This window comes from Hypomesus nipponensis, chromosome 16 (genome assembly GCF_054491055.1).
Source record: "Hypomesus nipponensis isolate SF chromosome 16, ASM5449105v1, whole genome shotgun sequence".
In the NCBI taxonomy this organism is placed as follows: Eukaryota; Metazoa; Chordata; class Actinopteri; order Osmeriformes; family Osmeridae; genus Hypomesus; species Hypomesus nipponensis.
Window position 1 is genome coordinate 7,439,559 of NC_140376.1, and position 27,853 is coordinate 7,467,411.

The window sequence follows — 27,853 nt, forward strand, 5'->3', positions numbered from 1 at the left end:
GCTTGGCTCTGCCCTCCTACGTACTTCTGCTCAATTTTGATTTCGTTCAAGAGTCTGGTTAGGACCAGGCTAGGAAGGAGTGGCACCTGTGTACACCTCTGTGTACATCGCAGTGATACCTGTATACCTTCACCTTACATACAGATCAGTCACAGATTGACGTTTTTAAATTATTGCTAGACAATTTTTAGGCTGACTTCCTGATTAGTAGATGTTTTTAAAATGGTTGTTTTATGATTATATTATACTCCAGTGATTATGCCGTTCTTTTAATAGATATTTCTGTGTTTTCCAAGTTGTAAAACCTTGTTGCTGCCTATCTTGGGCTAGCTCTTAAAAATGTATTTTACAACTCAATAAGCCCTACCTGGTTAAATTAAATAAAACAAAATGATTAATTTTATATTTCTTAATTCTAGCCATAGTGTCTCCTTAAAAGTACAATTGAATACCAGCAGTGGACATTACCCACCCTTCCTCATTAGAAGGCCCATCTTCTGAACTCAAATGTATAGGTGGTTCTATAGACCTGTCACTCTTCATGGACAAACAGCTGGGTGCAGGTGATGCTGGTCTTTCCTGTTTAAACCTGTCAAACACATATACTTGTTCAGAGACAGTTCGAGGATGATTAGTGCCTGATGTAAGGCTAGAATGCTCTCAAAGATTTATTTTACAACTTGATGAGCCCTACCTGGTTAAATAAAATAATAATTTGATACTTCTAAATTCTAACAACGTGTCTCCTTAAAAGTACCATTGAATACCAGCAGTAGACATTACCCACCCTTCCTCATTAGAAGGCCCATCTGAACTGAAACGTGGAGGTGGTTCAATAGACCTGTCACTCTTCATGGACAAACAGCTGGGTACAGGTGAGGCTGGTGTTTCCTGTTTAGTAAACCTGTCAAACACATGTACTTGTTCAGTGACAGTTTGAGGATGATTAGTGCCTGACCCCATGAGAGGTAATCCAAGGGGGGATTGAGGGGACAAGACCCCCCCCAATACCCCCAATATATAAGTCATTTAAAAATTAATAACACACAATTAAAGTCCAGGTAAACTTTATTATCACACAATTGATGTGGCAAGCAATGAAGGGACTGCTTATTATAGACACATTATAAGCGTTTTAAAATGTACATTTAGGTTATGTTATTACAGATAATACAGTTGTATTCCCCCTTATGAACTGCTCTTGACTAAATGTCCATTTATTGTGCAGCCCAAACAAAAACACATGTTACACCCATTAAACTAACGTCTCCCACAGACAACGAGAGATTGTGGAGCAGAGGCCCATGATAGCAGAGTTTAAAAACAGATGGGCTGCCCTGTTTCTGCAGTGTGTGAAGTAAGTGTGTACAAGTGTTAAAAATAAATAGTTTGAATTTGTCAATAATCCTGCATCCTTATGTGGTCATTATTATATTTAAGAAAAACAAATGGATGTATTTTGTTCAGATGTTTTTCAGGTGATTGCAGAGTTTTTTTGCGGATCATCAAGCCACTGCAATCAAAGTTCATGTCACAGCTGGAGCACTTCTCAAACAAGCTGATCGAGATCTTCAAGAGAAAAGGAGGAGTGAAGGGGCAAAAGATCAAAGGCGTTTGGCAATCATAGATTTGGTCAGTAGATAATTGCATATAACATCCTTGTCATTGAATTGTGGCTATCATAAGGTTTTATTGTCCATCACTGGTCTTTTAAGCGCTATAGTTTATGCATTTCATTCATGCTAGGCTCGTTTGGGGCATTTAGGAGTAAGGTGTTTGATCTCAATCGACTCCTAAAAAGATATGACCCTACATTCTACAGACAACTACTCTCCTACTTGTGCCACAGTCACTGAATTCTGTCCTGATTTTAGTGTGAAAGCAACACCAATGTGATCCGTATATATTTACCAATGTAAATGTAAACGACTACATGTAAATGTGTCCTGAGAAGCCTTGTCATTTACCTGAATGAAGATCTGGATGTTTTCTTCAAGGAATACTTGGTAACTTTAACAGTTATGTTCCTCATGTAGCGTCATACGGTGTTACCCACTCTTATTTCTCCAAAGGCACACTATTTATAGCATACCATCCCTACCAAAGGCTTTCGGCCCATGGGACAGGCTAGCAAGTGCACCTAAATGTGATTTGTGAAATCACATCTGATCGACCCCAACAACCAATGAATTGACCGTCTATTCTAGTCTGATTGTGTATACTTTGGTGGCTTTTACTGAGCACCAGTCCTGTGTTTGTGTTGTTGTTCAGGCCTACTGAGGATGCAGAGAAGGACATTGCGAACACGGTCATGGGGATTTAAATGATCCGAAGAGATGGACAGCCAAACGATGTGGGAATTGTGATCCAAGGCATCAAAGTCCTGAGCAATGTGGGCAGTCATTTTGGGGTTCATCTTGCTGTTTCGGCTCATTTATGCCCTTGATCTGAGCTTTCCAGACAACCTTAAGTACACTTTGAGTTTTTCCAAAAGGTCATAATGAATTTGGATGGGCACAAGCTGAATGCAAAGCACAAGATGAATGCAAAGCCTTCTGCGATACAAATTGTTTGCATCAGAAAAGAAACCCTTGTGTCAATTGTTAATAAATGTCAGACCTACCTTTTTTCTGTTATCTTTGCCTGAGATGGTACAAGTACTATACATGTGTTTTGGTTAGGTTTTTTGATGGATCTTATTTCTGAAATTCTTATAAACAAGGTTAAGCTGCACTTCAAGTTTGCATAAAAAGGCAACATTGGCCTTATTTTGTCAGCCTTACCTTATTTTGTTTACCTTTACTATGTTTCCTGATCTTAGTTTTTTTTTACATAATTGATCATTCTAGCTTTTTAAAAGGGCAATCTTCCCTTTTTGTTTCTATGTAAAAATGTCTTGCTAAGTGTGTTTTCAATAAATTATTGTATAGTATTTTGAGCTTTCTGTAAAATAAGCTTAGCTGTTTTCCAATTGGTAAAACCTTGTCTAGTGAACGTGATATCTTTATCATTTCTGTCTCCAAATTGTCACAGGGTAGCAGAAACATGCCCTAGCGTCAATATTTGAAGAGTTGGGATGAGACTGGTTTGTGTTGTAAGCTTCGTTAATTTTCAGCTCCTCCTCCTGTTTCCTATTGGTCCACATAAGGACCACCACAAGCTGATATGAATTGGAACAAGAAGCTGAGGAATTGCACCTATAAAAAGACTCCAGTCTATGTCTATGGATAACCGAATAGCATAGGCTTCTTGAAAAGTAAAATAGAAAAATTACAAACAGTCCAAAAGGAAAGTTCCGTAGAAGATCAAGGATCAGAGGTGCGTTGGTCCGTCTCGTTTTTTTCTATAATTTGCAACCCATGGTGACTAACCCAAAATAGGGCCATAATATCGTTTTGCACTTTAGCAACTCAAACACACATTTAAGTAGCCTATAAAGGCTTGTTTTTGGTTGTTTAGTTAAAAAAAATGAAATGACCATATACAAATGGTATTTGTTGCTTGCTGTTCTACAGGTAGGCCTACACTCATGCACTTTTTAAAGGTTCAGGTTGTTTAATTGTAACTTGTTTAACTAGGATACATGCTCTTATGGTTCTTCCCTTTGGTACTGGTTTTTCACATCGTATGCTTCATGTTTGGGTAGGCTACTCGCAATGTTTGGGGCTATCTCGTTGTTATGATCAGTGACCTATATGTGTTTTTGTAAAGCTCTCTATTATAAGTCGCTTTGGATAAGCTCATTTTCGGCCTACATCCTAAAAATGTTCAATTTGTTTGGCTAGTTCACTGGCTAGTTCACCCCTACGATACTAGCCTAGCCCAGAGCCGTATAATTCTATGGCTCTGGCCTAGCCTACTTCATGAATGAATGAATGAATGAATGAATGAACGAACGAACGATCTAACAAAACAATATTAAACTCAAAGGAGGAAATGTGGAAATCGGGTTAAACTGAAACAAGGAATGTGGTGTATAAATGTATGATGAATATTGGCTTGCAATTTCACCAAGCAAATGCCAGGGAAATTGCCGCAGTCTGTATTTCAACTACGCTACAATTGCGATCCATGATGGAAATGAGCTTGAATAGCTTCGGTGATTTTTTTATAGTACAAAATCGCTGTCAATCAAAAGGAGGTTCTTTCGACACACTCAAATCATCATCATCACGCGAAAGCCCAGCGTCCAGGCCAGCCCACTCCTCCATTCACCCCCAGAGACTCTGAGCGTCCAGGGCAGGACATAATCGCAGCATTTATCCAATGACCGTATAGTTTCGAAGCACTGAAAAAACTGTTCAAAGCAGCCCCATTGAAGTCCATGGAAGCTGAGCTTCAACAGGATGCAATGCGGCACTACGGGAATGTATGAGAAGGATGTCAGTCGACCTGCTAATATACGTAGGTGATTGTGAACGAACTCGTCTTCAATATGAACGTGTTGTAACGCATTTAAAATGTTAACACAATAGTAAATATTTGACCATAATCTTTTGACATTTTATGGGAAGGCGAGTTTCTCTTGCAGTCTTAAAGAAATCCCCACTGATCACTTCAAGTTTGGTTTTCCGGAGGGGAACTTTCCCCGCCAAAATTACGAAATTATCTAACATCACATTTTAAAACACTGTTTGGGAACAAAGGACTCTAGTAGGATATAAGCAGTTAGTCTTGCTGACAATTCTTTTTTTCTTTTTTTTACACTAAGAACCAAGTTTTAGCCTACTTAATTTAAGATCCGTGTTTATTGTTTGCACCTTCCTGCCACAGTAAATTCTGTGATTGTGTAACATAAATATAAACCGAATTCTGATTCTAAGAGTGGAGCGGATTTGGCCCCAAATAAATACTTGGGTTAACTATCCTTTAGGGCGTCTTGGTGCACCTAGTTGACCAAGAGGCCATTGACATGAAAGATGTCTTCGTTAAATTCTGTGTCCAACCTGACATGCCAAGTCAGTCACGTGATGTTTCCTGCGGCGGTTTTGCTCTATGCAAACCCGCCTAACACTCATGGAGCATTGCGAGAAACTTAACTGCTGTAAAGCACTACTAATTTTGTTTTCCCACTCTCAAAAAATATGCAGATTGAGTCTGCACATTTATAACGAGCCTTTAGGCCTAATCGTTGTTTTGATTATTCCATATCTTTTATGCTGGTATCTGCAAAAAATGAGAAATGGCCTCTTAGTTATTGTTGTTTTTGGGGGCCTGTTTTACATGGAGTTGTAGTCTAGTCTTTGTGTCAAGCTGTCATTCGAGTTTTTATTAGTTTTAGTCACATTCATACTCTTTTTAGTCTTGTCAAGTTTCAATCGACTAAAAGTCTGAGCTTTTTAGTCAGACTTATCCATGACTATTTTCGTCTAGTTTTAGTTAGTTTTATTATAATATTAACCCACTTTACACTCTCACAAACACACAAATGCCAGTCACACGTTTGTCTCAGACTCTTAGTTTTCAGTTTCAGTGGCTAACCTTTAAAGCTAACTTCTAAAGCTAACATTAAAATGAGATGCATTAACCAGAGCCTCATGAGTTGGCTAATAATAATAATGCATCTAAATAACACAAAATAACGTTATAACATTGTCTAGTTTTTTATTTAGTAAACATAAAAACAACTTGTTTTTATTCGTCAACAATATAGCATTATACATTTAATTATAGTCATCGTCACATGACCAGCGTTGGGTCTCGTTTTCGTCACGTGATAAAAGTTTGTTGACGAAGATATTTAGTTATAATTTTTGTTGACGAAAGTAACACTACTTGTAATATTGTTTTGTCCATGTTGGATGTCAGAACCGGATTATGAGGAAATGGTTGGATTCAGTTTTATTTGAGTAACGGAATAACCATATAACAGAAATGGTATAGCGAGCCATTTACTCGTTTGATTATTCTGGTATCTGCAAAAAATGAATAAAATAGGCTCGTAATATTTTTTTGGTCCATTTCGGATGTCAGAACCAGATTATGGGCGTTTAGTTTTATTTTGGATTAACCATATAACACAAATGGTATAACGAGCCATTTACTCTTGTTTGAATGACTGTATTGTGCATACTGACACTAGTGAAACTAGAAACTTTATTATAGATTAAGTATTGCTAATCTTAATCGTGTAAACCCTGCTACATAAATAACAATGTGAAGGCCATATCAGGCCAAGCTATAAGAGATATCTGTTCTCAATTGGCTTTCTGTGTCTTCAGGCTGAGAGACTGCAAACATGGCTATCCTTCTTCCAATTGCTGTGGTCCTTGCTACGTTGTCCCTTGGCCTTTCCCAATCTGTGCTTACCGTGCCCAATGGACAGGAGTGGGGGGAGTGGACGTGGCGTGACTCTTGTCCTGACCAGTTCTATGCTGTTGGGTTCAATCTGAGGGTAAAAACTATGTATTGCGAGTTTGTGAGAGATTGGTTTAAATGTTTGTCAGTTATGGAATCAATACAGTTGTGCATAGAAGTAACCCACATTACTATTTGGATTAATTTCATGCTAGCATGTGTATCTACGCTCAGGTGGAAGTTTCACAGGGTGATGGGGATGACACTTCCCTCAATGGCATTCGCCTCATCTGTGCCAAAGACGGGGACATGAGCTCCCTTCATACAATCCAGTCTCACGCTGGACAGTAAGATAACACTTATAGCTCTTATGGACTTTGTTAAACTTGAGCCTTATGCCTTGTGTGAGTAGGGTACAGGTCAGGCTTCGGTCTGATCATGTAATTTCTTTGTAAACATGTTAAGATGTGAGGATTGAGGAAACTGTAACTTTACCTATATATCCCTGGTATTTCACCAAAAGAGCACCCTCTGTCTGTTCCATGCTCTCATGATCTCTTAGCTCATTTACCTTCCCCATTTTACTCCTCATCTTCAGCTGGGGTGACTGGTTGAGTAATCAGTTTTGCCAAGGGGGAACACTCGTCTCCTTCCAACTGCGTGTGGAGGGCAACCAAGGCTCTGGTGATGACACTGCCGCCAATAACATCCGATTCCGCTGTAGCACCAACTCAGTTCTGGAGGGTGACGGAAATAGGTGGGGAGAGTATGGACCCTGGAGCCAGGAATGTAGCAAGGGTATCTGCGGCATTGAAACCAAGATGGAAGATGTCCAGGGTGAGGGGGACGACACAACTCTCAATGACGTGCGTTTCTACTGTTGCTCCTAATCCCAGGTAAAACAAACAAGAAGATTGTAGTTTGTTGGTGTTCATGGATATCAACATTTTTAAAAATGTTACATAGCTTTTATTTCAAGCCATTTAAGTACATCAATTAATCAATATAGCATATACTGTTTGATGCCCCTGAAAGAAATATACCCGTGTAATAACTTGAATCGTTCATTTTGACCTTGTTATAATTAGCATGATGCTTTTTTCCAGAAATGATCTGTGAGCAACATCGTGAACCTCCTCAACCTGGAACACAAACTTGGACCAAACTAAGGACCCCTTAGTAGAAGACCAAATGGTCGTATTTTGAGTTGTTACTGTCAATGATTGCTTTCAGTAAACATTTTTTAAATGAGCCATTTCCCTCTAAATAAAGGTCAAGCATATTTACGTTTTCTGGGCATATTTTCAGTTAGCAGATGGTACTGTTTCATTGTTTGAATCGCGATTCTATCTGAGATACTGCCGGTGACGCCGTTAATTGTTTCAAAAGGGGTTCTAATGAATTAATGCAAATGAGTGGGCTAAATGATTGCAACTATCACTACAAGGGAAAAACTTGAGGGACGTTGAAGTCATAAAGAATAGGACCATTTTTACACAGGATGGCCCAATTTGTTTTTCTTCTAACTATGTGAGACTCCTAGCCATCAGCTATTCCCCTCTTGCAGGGGAAATGAGAAGACACCCGGTTCAATCGGTGTGTTCGACACCATGAGGCGCCAGCTGCAGCCGGCTGACTTGAAGCTGAGAATGCCATTGGCTGCTTCACGTCAGCCGGGCTGCAGGTGATGCTGGCGCTGCATGAAGTCGAACGCACCTATTCTTACACGTTGTCGCAAACTAGGGGAAACAGACCAGCCAAACCGGCACAGAGGGCGGGTCCATTGGCTTAGATTAGGGGAGGTGATAGGAGTCTATCTGCCAGTGGAAGTGCTGCAGCCCCTTGGTACATGGCACTGGTCACACCTGCACTGGTCACACCTGCAGCCCATCAGGTGATCAAGGGAGGGCATAAAGGGAGCCAACCCGAGACCGCATGGAGGAAAGAGGGAGGAACAAAGAACCAGAGAGACAACCCTGGAGGAGCGTTGTTCAGCAGAGAGACAGTCCTCTCGCTCTGCTTTTAACCCCCACAGGACCAAACCCCATGAAGACCAACAGACCCCCGGATGGGAAGAATCCTGATTGTGGCCCCCCTCCATGTAGAGTCTGAATAATTATAAACATATTGGCATTTTGCCTGTTAATGTGAAGAGTTAGAGAAAACTGACAACAATAATGTTTAGGACAGTGGTCCCCGAGGACCAGCATTGCCCACCCTGGTCTAGAATCTCCCCTGCATATCAAGTCTATTTATACGGACATTCACTTGTAATATACTGCGACTTAAGAGCGCATAGCAGGTTTGGATGTTTGACAGCTTGTCAGCAGTGCAACTGTCTGCACTGCACTGACTTTGCAACAGATAAAACAATAATACTGCGTGCAATGTATTCATTCTTATGTATTGGTTACCTGTGCTCAATTGGGAGGAATAAAACAATGCCGTAAAGTTCAAATTTCAAAGGACACATGAAAGCAACAGCAAACATTGGTGCACATTGTGACTTCCTAAGGACTTTCCCATTTTTTTGTTATGGAAACAAAACGACAAAGCGACTTCCAAGAGAGAGCTTTACAAAAATGCATTGGTCACTGATCATAACAACGAGATACCCCCAAACATTGCGGATAGCCAAACATGAAGCATACATTGTGAAAAAAAACAAAGTGTCAAAGGGAAGAACCATAAGAGCATGTAGTTCAACAAGTTACAAGGAAACAACATGAACCTCAAAAAGTGCAAGTGTTCCTGTAGAAAAGCAAGTAACAGTTAAATATTGTCTGTGAAGACTCAGATATCACGCTGTGTTGTTTCGTTTCATTTCTTTATTCAAACTGCCGCAAATCACACCTGCTGTGCTCTAATGCTGAAACTCTTAAACAGTAACTTACACGTGATTGAACTGGTGGATAAGCCCACAGAATGGGTTTCGAATTTGGTGGGGCCACACACACAGAAAGAGACGGGTGACGTGTGCATCTGCATAGACCCCAGAAACCTAAACAAGGCCCTCATGTGCCCTCACCATCCCATGCACACGGTGGAGGAGGTTACTCAGGGGCGTAGCCATGTGGTGGCCAGGGGGGGCCACGGCCACCATTGGTCAGAGAATGGCCACTCTGCGGCCCCCCCCCCCCCAACCTTTTTCCTGAACAGAAACTTTACAAAGCTGAAAAAATGCATTACTATTTTTGTTATAAAGTCATCTTATATTGTAATTTGTCACTTACGCTAATAGCCCCATATGCGCAACATGTTGGGCCACGCCCCCATCAACAGCACAAGATGCAAACCAACGTACCTGCATTCACACAGCGCTTCAATGGAGACTAGCAGCTAACCACTGGATACCGTTAGAAAACTGCTGCTCTGAGTGATGCAGTCTGTGAGTTTTTAAATAATAGTTTTTGACAATCAAGTGCCACCCCAAATAAAAGGCCAGAGATGGTCCCCCCAGAAATAATGTCTCCTATAATAATAATACGCCCCTGAGGTTGCTGCTCAGATGTTAGGTGCCGTTATCTCTTCCATCCTTGATGCCAAGAGCTCCTTCTGGCAAGTCAAACGGATTATGCCTCATCCCTCCGCGCAACATTCACAACTCCGTATGGCCGATTCAAGTTCTTAAAGATGCCCGTTTGGAATTAGCACAGCCTCAGAAGTGTTTCAAAGAGCAATGGAACAAATTTTGGCAGGATATCCATGCGCTATAATCATGGACGACATCATCGTTGGTGGCAAAGACCCTGATGAGCATGAAAGAAACCTTAAAAAGGTACTGGATCGAGCCAGACAGGTGAAACGGAGACTGAATCCCAGCAAATGCAAGTTTGGACTCAACGAGGTGAGCTATGTTGGGCACACATTCACAGATAAAGGACTAAAAGCGGACCTTGAAAAAATAGAAGCAATCGGTGAAATTCCCTCCCCAGAGCACAAGCCAGCTCTTCAGCGTTTTTTGTGAATGTTAAACTACTGGATGGAGTCCAGTGGATAAACTACTGCATGGAGTCAAAATTGGGGGGGACCAATCATTTTTTTTCATGATCATTTTGGACAGCGTGCGTGGCTGCCTGTCGTAGCGTAGCACATTTATATTTTTATATCAATATATTGGGGGGGACATTTTGACCAGATTTGAATATTGGGGAGGATGTGTCCCCCCCAATATGTATTATGATTACGGCCTTGCTTTGGACCTTTGGGAATGTAAGCAGATCAAGTTTTTGATGGGTTGTTTGCATACCTGGACCAATCTGAACATTTAAGGGTGAGTTCAACTCTTTGCTTTGGCTTTGTTTATATTTTGGTCACCGGACATAGAGGGGGCAGCGTTTCCGGCCCGCGGACCAAAATCAGGTTCTACTTGTACTCTGCTGTGAATTATAATATTGTTGCTTGCTTTCCTCCAGGTACACTCTGGCACTTTCGAGGATCATGTCGTTTAACTGTAACTTATTTATCTACATGCTCTTCTGGTTCTACCAATTGGCTCTTACTTGCTCTTCACAATGTATGTTTCATGTTTCGGATACAAACTTTTTGGGGGGGCTATATCGTTGTTTATGAACATTGACCTATGCACCTTTTGCTCTTTCGTAAGTCTCTTTGGATTAAAGCGTCTGCTAAATGACTAAATGTAAATGTACCAGCCTTACAGAGACAGCCTCCTCTCTGGGTACAGAAGAGCTAGTTACTCTGTTTAACACCATAGTTACAGGTATTCTTGATACTGTTGCCCCACTCAAATTTAAGCGATTTGATAACTTTGTACAGCACTTTGGTCGGCGTTGGCTGTTAATAATAAACTAACTTGACTTGTTTTGCAAATCTATCTGTCACACTCAAAGTGATTTGAAATAGAAAACTGTTGTCTCCTTGCAGACTTGAGGATAAATAATGATGTTTTTGAAAACACAAGAAATATTGTGTACTTGGAGATTATCCTATCGTTCTCTTTCGTAACAGACACACCACCAAAACGCTATGTATTTGACTAGCCCTATAAACTCCCTCCTGTGTAACAGATTAAGTTTGCCTCAATGTTAAAAGAGTAAATTCATTACATCATACTACGAGAGTGACATCACATAACAACAATGATATCATACTATAGTAATGACATAATACCTAAAAAATGCATTAATATTATGAAGAGATTTAATGTATTCTGCTAGATACAGTGATTAATAATACAGGTCATAAATAAAAACATTTAAAATGATGTAAATACTACAATCTCCAGTCCTTCCCCTCCCTTCACTTCACTGTAAGATAATAAAGTAGTACTTTCTAGAATATCTATTAAATATCTATCTAAGCATAGTCCTCAGACAGTGTGTCGAGGTAGTTGGTGTCGGCGTAGAGCAGGAACCCAGAGAAGAGACTGTCGGACCACCCCGGGTCAGAGAACAGGCCGTTCTGGTCCTTAAAGAAGATCTCCAGCCACACCTCGTCCTCAGGGTTCAGGAACATCACGGTGGAACCCGACGCCACGTCGTGGTTCCCCGTGTTGGCGTCGAAGGTCTTGATGCGGTACTGCCCATTCTGCACAAGGCCGATGGCCAGGTGCTTGTCGGCCAGTGTGATGTCATAGGAGAAGTAATAGACCCCTGGGTAGGCGCAGATGAACTTGCCCGTGTCCGGGTTGTAGTGGCCCCCCTCGTTGAAGAGGACCTTGTTGAACCTGATGGGCGTCTTCTCGGCTGGGTAGCTGCTGGTGATGCCAACGGAGAAGGCTGCTTTGGGAACCAGGCTGCCACATCTGCAGACGCCTGGGGTCCCCCGTTGGCCTCGGGGGCCCCGGTCCCCCTTCTGGGCATGGGGGCCGTGGGCCCCCGGTGGGCCCGGGACTCCTTGCTCTCCCCCGGGGCCTCTCTTTCCCCCTGGCCCCCGGTCCCCCCGGTCACCATGCCTCCCCGTTGGCCCCACTCGCCCCTTCACACCTGAAACATGAGATGACTTGTAGTTCAGATGTTGTTTTTGTTGCACCCTGGTAGCAGAGATGTGTTACTTTTCACTGTGCCTGGAAAATACTGACAGTTAGTTGACTCCAAGCACTGAAACCGTGTTAGAACGAAGCACTTCTGGTTTCTTATCTGTTTTGACGAGGGTGTGGTGTGCGTGTTAACAGAGATAGCGTCTGCTTGGATTGTAATATCCTGACATAATGGAAATCGCAGGTGTGTTCATCCTTCCACCTGGCAGTCACAGCTCGCAGATGCAGGAAGATGATCTCTATATACAACTTTTATAGACAGTGATTTATCTGTCCTCATAAATACTTCATCTTTTGTGGCAGCGTTGCCCCCTATCATATATCACTGTCTGGATCCTTCCAGAGGCAGGGAAATCGTAGAGACTGAAGGGGAAGGATGAGGGCCCTGTTATCACAAATGATGCCTGCAAGATGGAGTCCATGTTGGTCAAATTCCCACTTTAAATTCATATTTTACTTAAGGATGAATCCTTTACAAATAGTTGTATTTGTCTTTATAAGGAAATATCACCAGTATGTCAGTGACTGGACAGTAATACATTGTCTCGTTAATATCAGAAAGGATATCAGAAATGCATGTGTAGGCATAGCGACAGACTCAATCCAGCATTAACATGTCATTGTGACAAAGAGATCAGACAGACAGGTAGGTAGACAGACAGGTAGGTAGACAGGCAGGCAGGCAGGCAGGCATTTTTAATAAATCTCGAGTCAGGCAGGGGTGAGGGTGTGTGTGGTCGTCAGCCTACCTGCGTCCCCCTTCTCTCCCTTCTCCCCCTTGCGTCCGTCCCTGCCGTCCCTCCCGGGGATCCCCACCTGGCCCTCCGCCCCCGCCCCCCCGCTGGGCCCGGGCTTGCCCGGCGCCCCCGGCAACCCCGGAGCGCTGCAGACCAGACGGGGTGCAAATTCCTTCGCCTTCGCCGACTGCCCAATTACACACTGGCACAGACAGGCCACGCCCACCAGCGCCCACATCCTGCACCCTGCAGCAGAGGGGGGAGGGGGGAGGGAGATGGAACAGCCTTAGACATAAAGGGAAATCAAATGGAAGAGCCTTAAACAAATAGCAGAGGGGAGGGAGATAAATGGAACAGTCTTGGATTCACCACAAGGGAAGGAGAGTGGGGTGGGGGGATGGTAAGACAAAAGAAAGAAAGAGAAACAAACACAAGTCATTTCTTATGGCATTTTGCTCAAGTGAACCATCGTGAGAGTTCAGCTGCAGCTCTCTTTCTCTCTGTGCCCCTCCTAAACGTTTCCCTCTCTGAGTTCCCCTCGTTAACCCTCCACATGTCATGTTTGAGCATCTGAAGCTGGAGAACACTCGGCCCCCTCTGCCAAGCATTCCACTGGCGTGACATAACAGCTGTTGTGTTGGAGGAACCTCACAGCGACTGAAACACAGGCTGGAAAACACGAACGCGCAGACTAACCCTTGGCAGCACTATGGATGAACCTTTCAGGGAACTATTTTCATTAGTTCATTTTAAACTAGAATCCTGTCTGGATACTGTTGCATAGTTCAAAGAGAGAGAAAGAGACAGAGAGAGAGTGATACACAACATGAACGATCTGTGTCCAATACTTCAATTAAAGTACACACAAACTGAGGAATAGACAGACAGATGGATAGAGAGGCAGATAGACAGACAGACAGACAGACACACAGACACACAGACAGGCAGGCAGGCAGGCAGGCATACAGTGCTAGACTCATCCATGTATGTATGTGATGCCAGTCATGAATGGAAACAGATATGTCTCGGGTGTTAATGAGGGCTGTTTCAGCTCAAGGCTATCCTCGGTGGTGTGTTTCTGACATGTGAGGTAACCATGTTGGCATGGAGCCAGCGTGAGGTTCTCCCCGCCCACCATTTCCGCCCCGCAGAAGTGATGTCATCTTGGGAATGGCCTAGAACACTAACCCTGGTCTAACACACACACACACACACGCTCCCCCCCAGCCCCTCCCCACCACACACACACCCAACACGCCCACTCTCAACCAACGCAGAGAAGAAACCATGCAGGAAAACATTGATTCTCACACAAAAACACACACAGACATCATGCATGCTTTTCAGCACACAAGGAGGGTGAAAAGGATCCTTAAGGTGTGAGGTAAAAAAGGGAATGTATTCCATCGCAGTTATTGCTGAGGTGAAACATTGTCAGTTACTTTACTAAACACATCTCAACAATATGTTTCCTGTGTTGTGTCACATGGGATGGGCGTAGCTCAGTTCTAGAGCATTTGAAAATGCAGATCAACAGGTGGCAGGTTTGAATCACCCAGTGAATGTTGCCCTTCCGATAATAACTGTTGAACACAAATGTCATCATTCCTCCCTTCCTCATTCATAGGTTTGGATAAAAGTGTCCACTGAGAACAGACAGACTGTTCCTTCAACTGTAATACTGAAATAATGTTGAAACTTTGCAATGCTCCTTGATTTTCTGCTGTACATTCAACATGCATAATTTGTACGCTGCTTTGGATTAAAGTGCAAAATTAAGACGTGATGCAATAAGAAGATAGCAGGCTCTCACCTCACACTTGTAGGTCCTGCAGGTGAATTGACAGTCACTCCAGGTAGGCTAGTGTCCTGTTGGCCAACATAGTCAGTCTATCAACATGTCTCTCTCTCTCTCTCTCTACCTCTCCTCTTGGTCTCTCTACCCCTCTTCTCTCTCTCTCTCTCTCTCTCTCTCTCTCTCTCTCTCTCTCTCGGTCTCTCTACCCCCCTTTTTCTCTCTCTCTTTACTCTTCCTCTTGGTCTCTCTACCTCTCCTTTCTGTGTCTGAACCTCTCCTCTATCTCTCCTGTCGTCTATGTGTCTCCCCCGTTCTCCAGCATGTGTGTGAAACACGACATCTGTGTTCTCAGAGCTCTGCTTCAGTGGGACAGCAGCCGCCTCCCAACCTCTCCTCCTCGCCCTCTCCTCCACCTCTCCTCTCCCAGCCACTCCTCTCCTCCTCCCCCCTCCTCCTCTCCTCCCTCCTCCCAGCCTCCCCCCTCCCTAAACCCCAGCCCCAGCTGGTCCTAACAAACATCAAATAAGTGACTCAGAATCTGTGGAACCAAATCAAAACTACAAGACCAGTTCTGAGGTGTTCACAGCGTAAGTCAATATTTAGTATTTTTTACTTTAATTCACAGTATTCCAAGCAGACAATTTGAATTGACTGAAGACAGAAGGAAGTTAACTTTTTCAAAAAATCTGTGTTGCGGCATGTACTGTATGACGGCATGACAGTTCTAAACTGCAGGTGCAGAAAGCATACACTAGATGGTGCAACACAGCCGTAGAGGAACTGTTGCTATGTTTCTGTTACCCTGGAGACCCAGCCCTCTGTGAGGAAACACAGCTGTGGAGTTGAAAGACAAACCGGCACTCGACCCCCACCTTTCACTATCACTGTCACACCTGCCCTTCTGTCAAAACACACAAATATTTAATACCTTCCTGATTGCAAACATCTTTGGGGGGGACAAATATATGACATTTTCTCAAGAACAATTCCTGAGGGGTACACCAAAATTACTGTTGTAACACATAGCACATTAAAAAAGTGCCATTGTGTTCATAATCAGCAAAGCGCTTTCATTGCGTATTACTAATGTTATTGAAATTTTATATTTATGTTTACAGTGATATATTGGGGGGGACATATCATATTTTTCCCAGGATGGGGGGGTCGTGTCCCCCCATCCTGGTGGTGGATACCTCGCCTGGTCTGGGGGGTAGGGTTAGGTGGGGAGGGGAGGGCTGGAGGTGTTGGGTTGAGGGAGTAGTGTTTGTAGGACTGTAGGCTGGGGGGTGTTCAGTAAACCAGTGCACTGGGGAATGGGTCTGACGCGACATTCACAGAGACACATCTGCCATCACGTGTTCAAACAGAACAGGTCTTTATTCAGGAAATCAAAGCAAAAAGATTGTTATCAATCATCCCATTTATATACGAAACGAAAATAAAAATCGACATGATATTCATTTTGCATATCAAAGAACCAGTCAGTAAATACAATCCATAAACACCCCATAAACCACTTTTTTGTGAATCTATACACAGACTCTGATTTAGAAATGTGTTACTTTAACAATAATATTACAAAGATTTTGAGTTAAAAATAATTAAACATAAAATAATATCTTAGCCATCAGGGATCTTTAAATTATATATATTCTTTTTTTCACATAAAAATACTGAATATCAAATTATATCAATGATACTTAATATGAAAACGTATTAAAAGAACTCCTATTTAGTGAAATAAAAAACGGAATAAAACAGAATAAAATAAAATAAAAATATGCATGAAAAGTCGGTCCATTTGTTAGCAAAACACTAAAATAACTACAATCATTTACATCAGTACAAAGATATCTGGATTTAAAAATATTTGCAATGAAAAAAAGGGGTTTTCTTTTCTGACAGTAAAAAATGACACTGGATCAGAAATTTGCAAAATATGCAATGAAAAAAATAATTCTGCATTTAAAAAGGTTTACACTGTAATTCATACTTTTTATACAAACATTAGAAACAGTATTGCACGTCACAACACAGATTCGAGGTAATCCAGCCTTTCAAAATGTGTTATATTCAAGTTTCAGAGTGTCTATGAGTGGAGCCAACCAAAGGGTTTCATACAGAGAATCTCAAGTGTCTTCCATGAATATTACAACCTACGATGTTTTCTTCCTTCAAACAAAATGTGTACTTATATATTATATCATTTTATAACAACACAGTTATTGGTATCTTTGAACAGAACCCCGCCACGTTAATCAAATACAAGGGGACACACAACAGAACAACAACCCAATCAAAATAGAAAAATACAATCAAAATCAAATAGTTATCTGACTACAAAAATAGTGAAATAAATATGATTCATACAAAAACAAAGACGCACATACAAAGTAACAGTGTTCGACACAGAAAATAGGACACCATCCTCACCAACACAACAGGAAGTTTAGAGTTGCAGGACAATGGAGAGCTTGGAGTAACGCCTTCTGCTGGGGTGGAGGGGGAAGAGGAGGGGGGGGCTTAAGGAGGGGGGTCAGGGTAGGCGGGGGTCAGCGACGTCAGCACTCAGCATACATCAGCAACTTTGTCACTCCCTTTCCAAAACACACAATATATTAGAAAATAGCACATCACTGCTTCATTGGCGGAACATAGAAAACTTAAGAACCACAACATCTCTCGCTTCTACTTCTTAAACTTATATAAAGTAAATAAATCATCTGGGTAGATTTTTAAATAGGTAGGTAGCAGTAGGATTAACGCTAATGTCCTCAATAAACAGAGAGACTCTGCAGAATTAAGAGGACCGACAGTGGACGGCAGAGAAAGGGGGATAGGAAAACGAGTGCATAATCCTTCATAAATACTGGTGACAGAGAGGGAAGGGAGGGAGAGAGAGAAAGAGAGAGAGAGTGAGAGCGAGAGAGAGCGAGAGAGAGAGAGAGAAAGAGAGAGAGAAAGAGAACAAGAGTGAGAGCGAGAGAGAGCGAGAGAGAGAGAGAGAGAGAGAGAGAGAGAGAGAGAAAGAGAACAAGAGTGAGAGCGAGAGCGAGAGCGAGAGCGAGAGAGAGAGAGAGAGAGAGAGAGAGAGAGAGAGAGAGAGAGAGAGAGAGAAAGAGAACAAGAGTGAGAGCGAGAGCGAGAGAGAGAGAGAGAGAGAGAGAGAGAGAGAGAGAGAGAGAGAGAGAGAGAGAGAGAGAGAGAGAGAGAGGAGGACAAGAGATTGGGAGGGGGTGACAGTGACTGTCACAAATAAATTAAACAATCAAGTACGTGAATAAATAAAGATCTGCTTTGTGGAGATAAAGATCTCGTCTCCTACGTGGAGAGTAACAGTAGACAGTTAGAGAGCTGAGACCCACCCAGAACACAGCAGGAGAGACCCACATCACAGACCAGGACACAAACACATGCTGGTCTCTCTCTCTGGTATCTGGTCTCTCTCTGGTCCTCAAGGGTGTGGCTGCTTGGTATATCTACGATAATCTGACAGGCTACAGTACAGTGCGATAACCTTGGTAATTATTAAAGGGGGGAAGGGATTAAGGGCAAAACTGTTTCGATGTTGTCTTTCTGTGCTACATATAGATTGAATTCATCTAACACTTGAATCCACACTGACAACGCCACAGACGGCACTGAACAACACAGACACAGACACTAAGCCAAACATCCTGATTCTCACCAGGGTCACAAAATGGCGGCTTTTACAAATGTACACACCAACCAGTATCGGGTTTTGTATCATGTAAACGGATCAAACCACATGGAAACATCAACGCATGCAAGATATATTTTTTCGACCATTTTTTTTTTTAAACGTATTTGAGTTACACGCTATCTGTTGATTAACTGTTTAAATATCGTACAACCTTGGCTTCAGGAAATATTGACCATGCTATTCTGCCTGGGCTTCATATCTATTGGTAGGATGTGAGTGGTGTATGTGCTCCCATCTCTGCTGTGTGTTGGAAACTATTCCTCATGCAGGTGTGATGACACAAACATGCACCTTGATTTTCCTATTCAACTCTGCCAGGCCAAAAGTATGAGGCCTATGCCCTCTGACTGCAGGTGTGGTCAACTATAACACTTCCATTCATATAGTAACATAGCAGCAAAGCTTCTAATATAGCTTGTGATAAAACATTTTTCAATAGAGCTTAGTACAAACCAGATTTGTATTTTGAGGTATGATTTTACGGGTCAACGTGAGCACACAGATATAGCTGACTCGCTGAAATAAACCATTAGCTAATAGATCATTAGGAACTATAGATATCATTAACTACTGCAGATATCAACTTAAGCTGTTGTTAACCTGTTCTGAAATCAGGAGACAGTGAAAACAGCAATAGCAAGTTCGGGTTTTGCTAAATTTATCACTTTTATGCTTCCTAATGTTTAGCTACCTTTGGTAAGGACCTGGGGTGAGATTGTAGAATCAAGGATTTCCCAGAAAGCGCTACACTTTCTAGAAAGCAGCTAGCAGCAGCAAGACTCACAGACAGACAGAGACAGGCTGCCCCCCCATGCAACAACATTCTCATATCTACCTTAAATATATAAAAATAATTTGAAAAACTACAAAAAACGCAATCTATTATTTTAGTTGTTTTTTTTTAAATGTCCTCTCTTACAAAACATGAAAGTACCACAAAAGTGTTGTTGGAGCCTGAGATGGGAACGGGATTTTGGTGAAAAACTGAGGCTTGTACTGTTTGGCTGCTACAAAAGATACAGACTGTATATATATCGACATACTGTATAGTATTTATGTCTTTTATACTGATAGCTTAGGGGGAGGACAGGCAGAGTGACACACTTCCTGTCTGTCTGCGCATCACTTCCTGCCTGTCTGTCCTCACTTCCTGGATGCCCCCCCCCAAGCCCCCCCCCCCCCCCCACGCCACCTCAGTTCCAGCGGAAGTGGATCTGTCGGGGGCGGTCTGCGCCCTCCTTGACCAGCGGCTTGTGGAACTCGCGGCCGGCGCGCGAGTGGATGTTGGCCCAGCAGAAATCACAGTAGTACTGCAGACAGGTGACGTTGGCGCAGAAGAACGGGGCAAACTTGCCCCCGCAGCGGGCGCCCTGGCACTCGTCACACAGCTGGTCGTCAAGGACGTAGGGCTTCACCTCCACCTGGGGGGGGGGAGGAGGAGGGAGGGGGGCGTGGAGGGGGGCGTGGAGGAGAGGGAGAAGAGGGAAAAGGAGGAGAGAGGATTGGGGGTGGAGAAGGAGGAGGATGGAGAAACACAGGTGGGAGACAGAGAAAATACATATTCAATAATAACAAGACTTTTCATCACCATGACAACCCAACACTGACAGAACCGTGCTGTTTAAGATGCCACATAAACAAACACTTCAGCAAGCAACACTGTCAACCACTCCGTCTGGCTCTCTCTTAACTAGAGAGTCTGTATGTCTGCTGATTGGAGATATTGTCTTTGTCTCTCTGCTGATTGGAAAGATGAAGAGGGTGGGGGGGAGAGCTTACCCGCTTGTCAATGTCTCCGTGTTGCAGCTGGACAAATCGGGCGCTGATGGCAGCGATGTAGCTCTGCTGATTGGAGAAGGCCACACGCCCCGCCCCCTTGGGATACTTGAGCTCTGGGTCGGTGTCGATGCCGGCGTAACACACACCTCCGTACAGACGATCCATAATCATGGCCAACTCCACTGGAGAGGGAGAGGAGGGAGGGGAGAGGGACGGAGACAGGGAGGAAGAGCGAGAGAGGCAGGGAGAGAGAGAAAGGAGGAAAGAGGACACCAAAGAGTTAATGACACAGAAGCACGTTAATAAGGGGGGAGGGGAGGATGACACTCAAGGTGGGGGGGGGGGAGAGGAAGTAGGGGGTGTGAGAGAGAGTGGGGGAGGAGAGGGGAGGTGAGATGGTGTGGGGTAGGGATAGCGAGGCTGTCTGACTAACAGATCTACAGTACACGCAGCCAGCTTTGCGCCCCCACGCATCCAAACACAGCGGCTCCTCATCTGAGCCCCCAGCTCCACCAGTCTGACCCGACACCTGTGGACAGGTACGGCAGCTGGGGGCTGGGGTTGAAGGAGGGGCCTCACCTGCTCGGAGGGGCCGGGGCACCCCCCCCACGAAGATGGTCTTGCGGGGGTCGAGAGGCTGGGAGCCGTCCATCACAAAGTCACTGTCGCCCAGGTTCCAGGGCCGGATCTGGACCTGGTGGGGAGGGGGGGGCGTGGGGGGGGGAGGATATGCACATTACCCAGAATGCCTTGCCATCTCTCTCTGAAACAGCTGCAAGACTCACACACTTAAGAGAGACAGGTAGAGAGAGAGAGACAGGGAGAGAGAGACAGACAGGGAGAGAGAGAGACGGAGAAAGAGAGGGAGACAGGGAGAGAGATGAAGGGAGAGAAAGAGACAAGGAGAGAGAGAGAGACAGGGAGGGAGAGAGACATGGACAGACACAAAGAAAGGGGGAGAGAGACCGACGCAGAGAGACACAAAGGTAGAGAGAGAGTGGTAGAGAGCAGTACTAACAGGTTTATCCTTTATCGTGGGGCTGGAGACACAGAGGTACAGCTTGCCGTCCTCCTCAATACAAGCCTCGATCAGCGCCTGGACAGAGCTCTCCTCCTGGAACAGCAGGAAGGCGTAGCCTAGGCAACAAACACAACACACACTTGGTGATCTGTACAGCGTACAGATACAAAATGGAGACCGGGTAAAACGATAGGTCTAGATACACGAGCTGGAAACCACTGATAGCACATTACAATCATGATCAATGGATGTACATGTGAGTGTGTGTGTGTGTGTGTGCTGTGTGTGTGTGGGTGAGCTGTCAACAGGTGTGTGTGTGTGTGTGTGTGTCGGCCGGGGGGGATAAGCTGTACCTTTAGGGGGGAAGTAGGACTTGCTCTCGGCCTTGTGAGGCCAGTCCACCACCAGGTGACCGAAACGCCGGAAGCTGGTCGTGATCTCATCTGAGGAGAGACGGAGGATAACTGATGAAGGAGGGAGAAAGAGGAGAGCAGGAGGAAAGGAGAAACACGAGAGGGAGGGGAGGGAGGTGAAGGGAGAGAGGAGGAGGAGGAGGAGAAGGAGAAGACGGCTCACCTTCGTCTATGTCGGGGGGCAGCCCCCCCACAAACACCTTGCGGGAGAAGCGCTCTAAGTGCTCTCCGTTCTGGTGGGGGTAGCAAGGAGGCCCTAGCCCCCCCTGGTTACCATGGCCGTCGTCAAGGAGACTGTCCTCAATGGGAAAGAGGGAGGAGCGACCTGGAGAGGACAGGAAAGACAGGTGAGACCAAAGGAGAGACCAAACCAGACAGAGGAGAGAGGACAGGTGAGTCCAGTATTAAGGAACCCAACTAAAAGGGGTTCAGTGCTGTAGGAGACCAGTCTAGGATGCAGGTCGGGCTACTGATGTGGGTATACAAACAAAGCTCTTAAGGTTTAAGAGCACTATGAAGTGTTTTGTAAACACACACACACACACAACATCAGCAGTAGACATACACACACAGACAAGCATACAGACGTAACAGGAAGTTTACCTCTGCGTCTTCCATAGCCCCTGGCTGCATGTGAAAAAGAACAGGAGTTAGGAGCGGTTCTAGCAGAACACACATCTGAGGCTAGAGGCTTATTAGAGGCTAAAGGCTATCTTAGAGGCCCCTCCCTCTGCCCTCCCTCACCTCCCCCCTAATAACTGTGTGTTTAGTCAAAGCAAAAGTCCAGTATCTTCCGGTTTTCAACCAATGGCCCCTTGACGAAGCAGGATAAGTTTGTCACCTTTCATTGGATCCTGCTCGGCCCGCATGATGTCAATCAGAGAGCTTTCCAGGGAGTGCATGTTCAGACTGTCGTACATTCTAGGACGATCCTGAGAGAGTGAGAGAGAGAGAGAGAGAGAGAGAGAGAGAGAGAGAGAGAGAGAGAGTGAGTGAGTGAGTGAGTGAGTGAGTGAGTGAGTGAGAGTGAGAGAGAGAGAGAGAGAGAGAGAGAGAGAGAGAGAGAGAGAGAGAGAGAGGGAAAGAGGGAAGAGAAACAGAGAGAGATACAGGTTTGAACTGTCTCACTATGTCCCTCTGGTCTATGTATCCTGACAGTAGTTCTGTGTGTCACAGCTGAGGTCTGGTTCGGGAGGGGGGGGGGGGGGGGGGGGGGGGGGGGGAGGGTGCACGAGAGAGTGGGCACACGCACGGATTAAAATTCTTTCCGTATTTATTCACTTAAGAAGTGTGGATGTATGAGGCCATGCTGGAGAGCTACTCTTACTATGGAAAGAGAGAGAGAGATCCAGGAATGTATAACGGCCGGAGAATTCTCAACTGGCCCGTCAGCAGAGCCACATGAAGACATGACCACATACACACACGCACGTACGCACGCACACACACACACACAGGGCCAGCAGTCAGATACTCCACTGTGTGTATGCAAGTAGGTGCATGTGTATTCTAATGTGTGTTCGTGTTTCTCTCTCTGTGTGTGTGTGTTACTCCAGCATGGCACTAAAGGTCCAGTTCCAGGCTGTGGTTGTGTAACAACAGATCACTCCAACATGGCCAGGGTCCACACATGCACTCTCACACACACACACACACTCTGCTTATAGCTGGCTTTACAGGGAGGTGGAGGAGGGGGCCAGAATTAAGCCCAGCTTGGAACACAAACATGGAAGTTTAATATGTCGTATGGCTGGGCACAGGGTGAGTGGACATCCTGTTCAGAGTGAAAGCTGAAACGGCCACGCTCCACCCCACCAGGCCTGCCTCCCTTGTGCCGGCGTGAGTTATTGGTTCTAGAAGGTTGCTTCAATAAGACTTTCCTGTTCTAGGATGTTGTCTCTGTGGAGTTATCTGTTTTCGAATGCTCCCCCGATGGGAGTTATCTGTTCTAGAAACGTCTCAGAGAGGGCTGTCTGTTCTAGAACGCTCTGTCTGGACAGCGGTGGCGTGCCGTCGTCCAAACGGTTCGCTGGCATGGTTACGAGGGCGTTCTGTCTCTCATTCGTCCTCCCCGCTCCACTGTCTGGTGACGTCCCAACCAGAGGGAGGGGAGACGGAGGAGGGGTAGAAATGTACAGTGATGTACAGAGGGGAATTTGAACCGGATCAGCTTTTGGTTTGCTATCCATTGCTCTAACCACTGGTCAAGGTTTCACAGAGCAGGGTAAATGGCACTCCCTCCTGTTTCATTTAGATGTAAATCAGACTAGTCATCGAACTTAAGTTCATTCTGGGCTGTTTCTATAGAAACCATCATTGACCGTTTTCTCTGCACCTCACTCTCTGTTTCAAAATATATGCTCTTCAACACCCCTCCACCTTCCGTCTCTGTCTCGCCCGCAAACACACACTCAAGACAGACACACGACCACACAACCAAACCCACACACACGTGATATTGTCACATACACAACCTCAAACGAACACAACTGCCCCCTCCCCCCAACCCCCACACACACACACACCCCCTCTCCCTGCCCCCACACACAGAGCTTCCCTACCTGGTGGGACAGCAGCGAGTTGCTGTTGCTGTCCGTGTGGTACATGGCCTCCTCCACCCAGGACTTGGGCCCCATGCCTGGGGAGCGGGGGTACTTGGGTGGGGCGATCACCGTGCTGGAGAACGGCTTCTTCATGGGAGACACCTGGCTGACGGAGCCGGGCATGCCCAGGCCGCCCCCGCGACGCTGGTCCCGCCCCCAGGACACCCCCCCGGAGGACCAGCCACTGCCCTGGTGGAGACCCCAGGGAGCCTGCTTCGCCACGGGCTAGAGAGGGAGGAGGGAGGGGAGTGATGGAGGGGGGGGGGAGGTGAGGAGGAGAAGAGAGAGAGGAAGAGAAGGCAGGGACAGGGGAGAGGAGGAGAGAAAGGAGAGAGGAGGTGAGAGGGATGAGGGGGAAGGGTAGGAGAGAGGAGAGAGGAGAAAGGGGGTCAGAGGAGGCGAAGGGAGAGAATGTTTCTCTATGAGTGTGTGGTAGCTTGTCGTCCTGTCCTCCCTGAGCATGCGCTCCCTGCAGCAGGCCTGGTAAGAAGATTAGAGCTTTCAACTCTAATACTGACTATTCCGTTCCCTGTAACACCACACATGCACATTACACACTCTCTCCCTTTCTTTCTTTCTCTTTTTCTTTCTCTCTTCACCCTGTCTATGCTTCTCTCTCTCTCTCTCTCTCTCTCTCTCTCTCGTTGTCTCTCTCCCTTCTCCCCTCTCCACACCACTCCCATAACGATCACCCACAGACACAGTCAGGAAAAGAATGTCTCATGTTTAATCATCCACTGAGGTTTCACTCTAACAGGCTCCAACGTTGTGTCCCCTCTGTTAGGTATGACACACACACACAAACACACACACCCAACACCACCACACCCCCAACATCACACACCCAACACTTATGTCCTACAGAGCTAAAACAATGTTTGCGAGCACCCCTACAGTGGAATTGCCCCCCCCCCTAGCCCCCCAGCACTTATCAGCCCCCTGATTGGGTCACATGACATCACGATGGATCAGCGGTCACGTGCCCACTCACAGTGTAAGGATGTGTGACGACAGGCGATCGTTTTCAGCGACCCTCCCCGACCTCTCCACCCATGATACTACCCCCCAACCACCACCACACCCACACCCACACAAACATACCCACTACACACACACGGACACACACACACACACACAAACGCACAGTCAGTGAGGCCCAGCCGAGGCAGTGTGAGACCAGAGGCAGTGTGAGACCAGAGGCAGTGTGAGCCCAGAGGCAGTGTGAGACCAGAGGCAGTGTGAGACCAGAGGCAGTGTGAGACCAGAGGCAGTGTGAGCCCAGAGGCAGTGTGAGACCAGAGGCAGTGTGAGACCAGAGGCAGTGTGAGACCAGAGGCAGTGTGAGACCAGAGGGCAGTGTGAGCCGCAGGCTGGCGTCTCTGGAGAGCAGAGGGCCTCCAGGCCCGTCACACTCCTCTGAGAGAGGCCCTGTCTGGCTGGGGTTAGCTTACAATGGAGCAATACCAGGGGGCTGTCTTGGTGAAACAGACACATGTAGTAACAAATTAATGAACATGCTATAGGCCCTAGTGCAGGGAGGCAGGGAGGCAGGGCCTGTTAAATCTCTACATTACACAAAATCAAACATTCCCATTAATTTACAAACATCCAGTGATGGTGATGGATGGTTAGTCTTAAGGACAGTTATATTGTCCCCTCGCCGGCAGGGCAACTTACCTGGTGGTGGTGGTTGTAGTTGTTCCTCTGCTGCAGGTAGGCGCCCTGGTGCTGGCTGCGGGGGCTGACGGGGGAGCGGCGGCTCTGTGGCGGCTGGGGGACGTTGATCTGAGGCGAGAAGGGACTGTTGAAGCCCTGCACGTTCATCCCCGCGCACGGATTTCCGGAGACTGGCGAGAAACTCTGGAAGAAGGCCGGGTTCATTGAGGCGGGAATGGCCGGGTAGAACCCGTTGTCAGATTCGGAGTTGGGCATGTGGTTAATCGCGTTGGCGTGGATGGGATTGGCTGAATTAGGACCGGAAGGCGGTGGGGAGCTTGTCTGAACTGACCATGGGGTCCCGAATCCCAGGAGGGGGGGCGAGGCCGAGCCCGCATTCTGCATCTCTTGGGTTTGGAGATTCGGAAAACCGGCTCCGAGACCTCCGGACAACATATTGCCAGTGTTGCTGCCATGGCCGTTATTGATGTGGTGGGTGATGGCGGAGTCCATCTGGAGATGATCCTTGATTGGATTTGCGCTAGCGGGCGACAGCGGCACGGCGGGCTCCTCGCCGGCTTCAGCCTCTTCCTCTGAATCGCCGTTGATTCGATCAGAACCGGCGTGTGCGCAGCGTTCAGCGACGCGGAGACAGGGGAAGGACTGCTTCTGCGGCAGGTGACTGGTTTGTCCTCGGGGTGGGGGCGAGGCTGTGCTGCCAAACTCAGTGTGCTGACTTAACTGCTGATGTGTTTTCCGGTCGTGCTGAAGGTCACAGATAAACTGCGTCGTACAGAAAATGTCTTCGCCGAAGTCGGACAGGTCCTGGATTTGGTTCAGGAGGTTGTATTCCAACGCTAAGGAACCCAGTTGCTTTCCTGCTTGGCTGTCGTTGACTTGTTTTCCGGTTTTGTTGATATTTTGGTTGTCGCAGTTGTTCTCAGGCAACGGGTGTCGTTGTGCTGTTGTCACCCTCACAAGCTCATTGTGCATGGTTTGCTGATGCGCGGCGGCTGAGACCCGAGCGGGCGAGAAGGCGACGCTACTGCCAGAAACCAAGGGCGAGCAGGGGCTCCGGTGGCCTCGAGAAACCGGAGAAGTGAAGGATCTGAATGCGCGTTCACCAGGGAAGGAGCTGCGTACGTTCGCTGCCTGTAATAAGCCGCACCCGTAATCACCCATTTATTGATGTGAAAATACGGGTTAGAAATCGTATCCAAGGACTGCAGTTGTTGGTTCGCAGTCTCAAGTGAGGGAACAATACGGGAGACGAATCTCAGCCCAATTAATATCTAGAGAGGAGGGGTTTAGCTAGCGATGAAACAGCCAAATTTTCTTTTTCGTTTTACGCAATGAACACAATCATTGAATGGCAGGTTAAATTCGGCCTTATTGTACGCAATCCTACCCTGACCGAGCGCGCTACCCCCTCCTCTCGATACCGGCTCCGTTGCTGCGGCAGCGGATTAAAGATCCCCGAATGAAGTGTACGTCACGACCGCGTCGTGTTCTATGGCTCGCTCCGCCCCCGGTCTGAACGCCGAGCTCTTCAATCCCGAGCTGCAAAGAAGACCGCAATGTCCACGTCACTCTTTTCATTATTCATAAGGTGCAGTGTGCCTTCATCAAAATAACTCCCCATAATATAGGCTACATTTCCTACACACAGTTTAAAAAACAACGAATGCACTGTAAGGTGTTGCTACTAGTGACCATATGATTCCATTCATTTCTCGTGCATTAAAAGCACTGTTTCCAACACCTTGCTCGGGAGGCCTTGACCCTGGTCAGGACAGTGAGCAGAGCAGCCACGTAGAGCTGCCT

At 45.9% G+C, this 27,853-nt stretch overlaps 3 protein-coding genes across 3 annotated transcripts; 1 reads left to right on the plus strand and 2 right to left on the minus strand.

The window, feature by feature from the left end:
- Nucleotides 1-3,175: 3,175 nt before the first annotated feature.
- Nucleotides 3,176-7,583, plus strand: LOC146254637 (vitelline membrane outer layer protein 1 homolog). The gene is made up of 5 exons (XM_084676051.1): nucleotides 3,176-3,318; nucleotides 6,222-6,394; nucleotides 6,532-6,644; nucleotides 6,896-7,193; nucleotides 7,404-7,583. Exons 2-4 carry the CDS (start codon nucleotides 6,239-6,241, stop codon nucleotides 7,185-7,187), a joined length of 561 nt encoding a protein of 186 aa, XP_084532177.1. The 5' UTR covers nucleotides 3,176-3,318; nucleotides 6,222-6,238; the 3' UTR covers nucleotides 7,188-7,193; nucleotides 7,404-7,583.
- Nucleotides 7,584-9,152: 1,569 nt separating this feature from the next.
- Nucleotides 9,153-14,983, minus strand: c1qtnf7 (C1q and TNF related 7). The gene is made up of 3 exons (XM_084676082.1): nucleotides 14,849-14,983; nucleotides 13,048-13,281; nucleotides 9,153-12,245 (listed from the first exon to the last, which is right to left on the minus strand). The coding sequence occupies exons 2-3, from the start codon at nucleotides 13,271-13,273 to the stop codon at nucleotides 11,617-11,619; spliced, it is 855 nt and encodes a 284-aa protein (XP_084532208.1). The 5' UTR covers nucleotides 13,274-13,281; nucleotides 14,849-14,983; the 3' UTR covers nucleotides 9,153-11,616.
- A 1,208-nt stretch (nucleotides 14,984-16,191) lies between these two features.
- cpeb2 (cytoplasmic polyadenylation element binding protein 2) lies at nucleotides 16,192-27,681 on the minus strand. Its single transcript, XM_084676146.1, has 11 exons — nucleotides 26,051-27,681; nucleotides 24,332-24,598; nucleotides 22,612-22,702; nucleotides 22,374-22,397; nucleotides 21,934-22,095; nucleotides 21,711-21,800; nucleotides 21,355-21,473; nucleotides 20,916-21,030; nucleotides 20,337-20,518; nucleotides 19,750-19,978; nucleotides 16,192-17,430 (listed from the first exon to the last, which is right to left on the minus strand). Exons 1-10 carry the CDS (start codon nucleotides 27,209-27,211, stop codon nucleotides 19,751-19,753), a joined length of 2,439 nt encoding a protein of 812 aa, XP_084532272.1. The 5' UTR covers nucleotides 27,212-27,681; the 3' UTR covers nucleotides 16,192-17,430; nucleotide 19,750.
- Nucleotides 27,682-27,853: the final 172 nt, after the last annotated feature.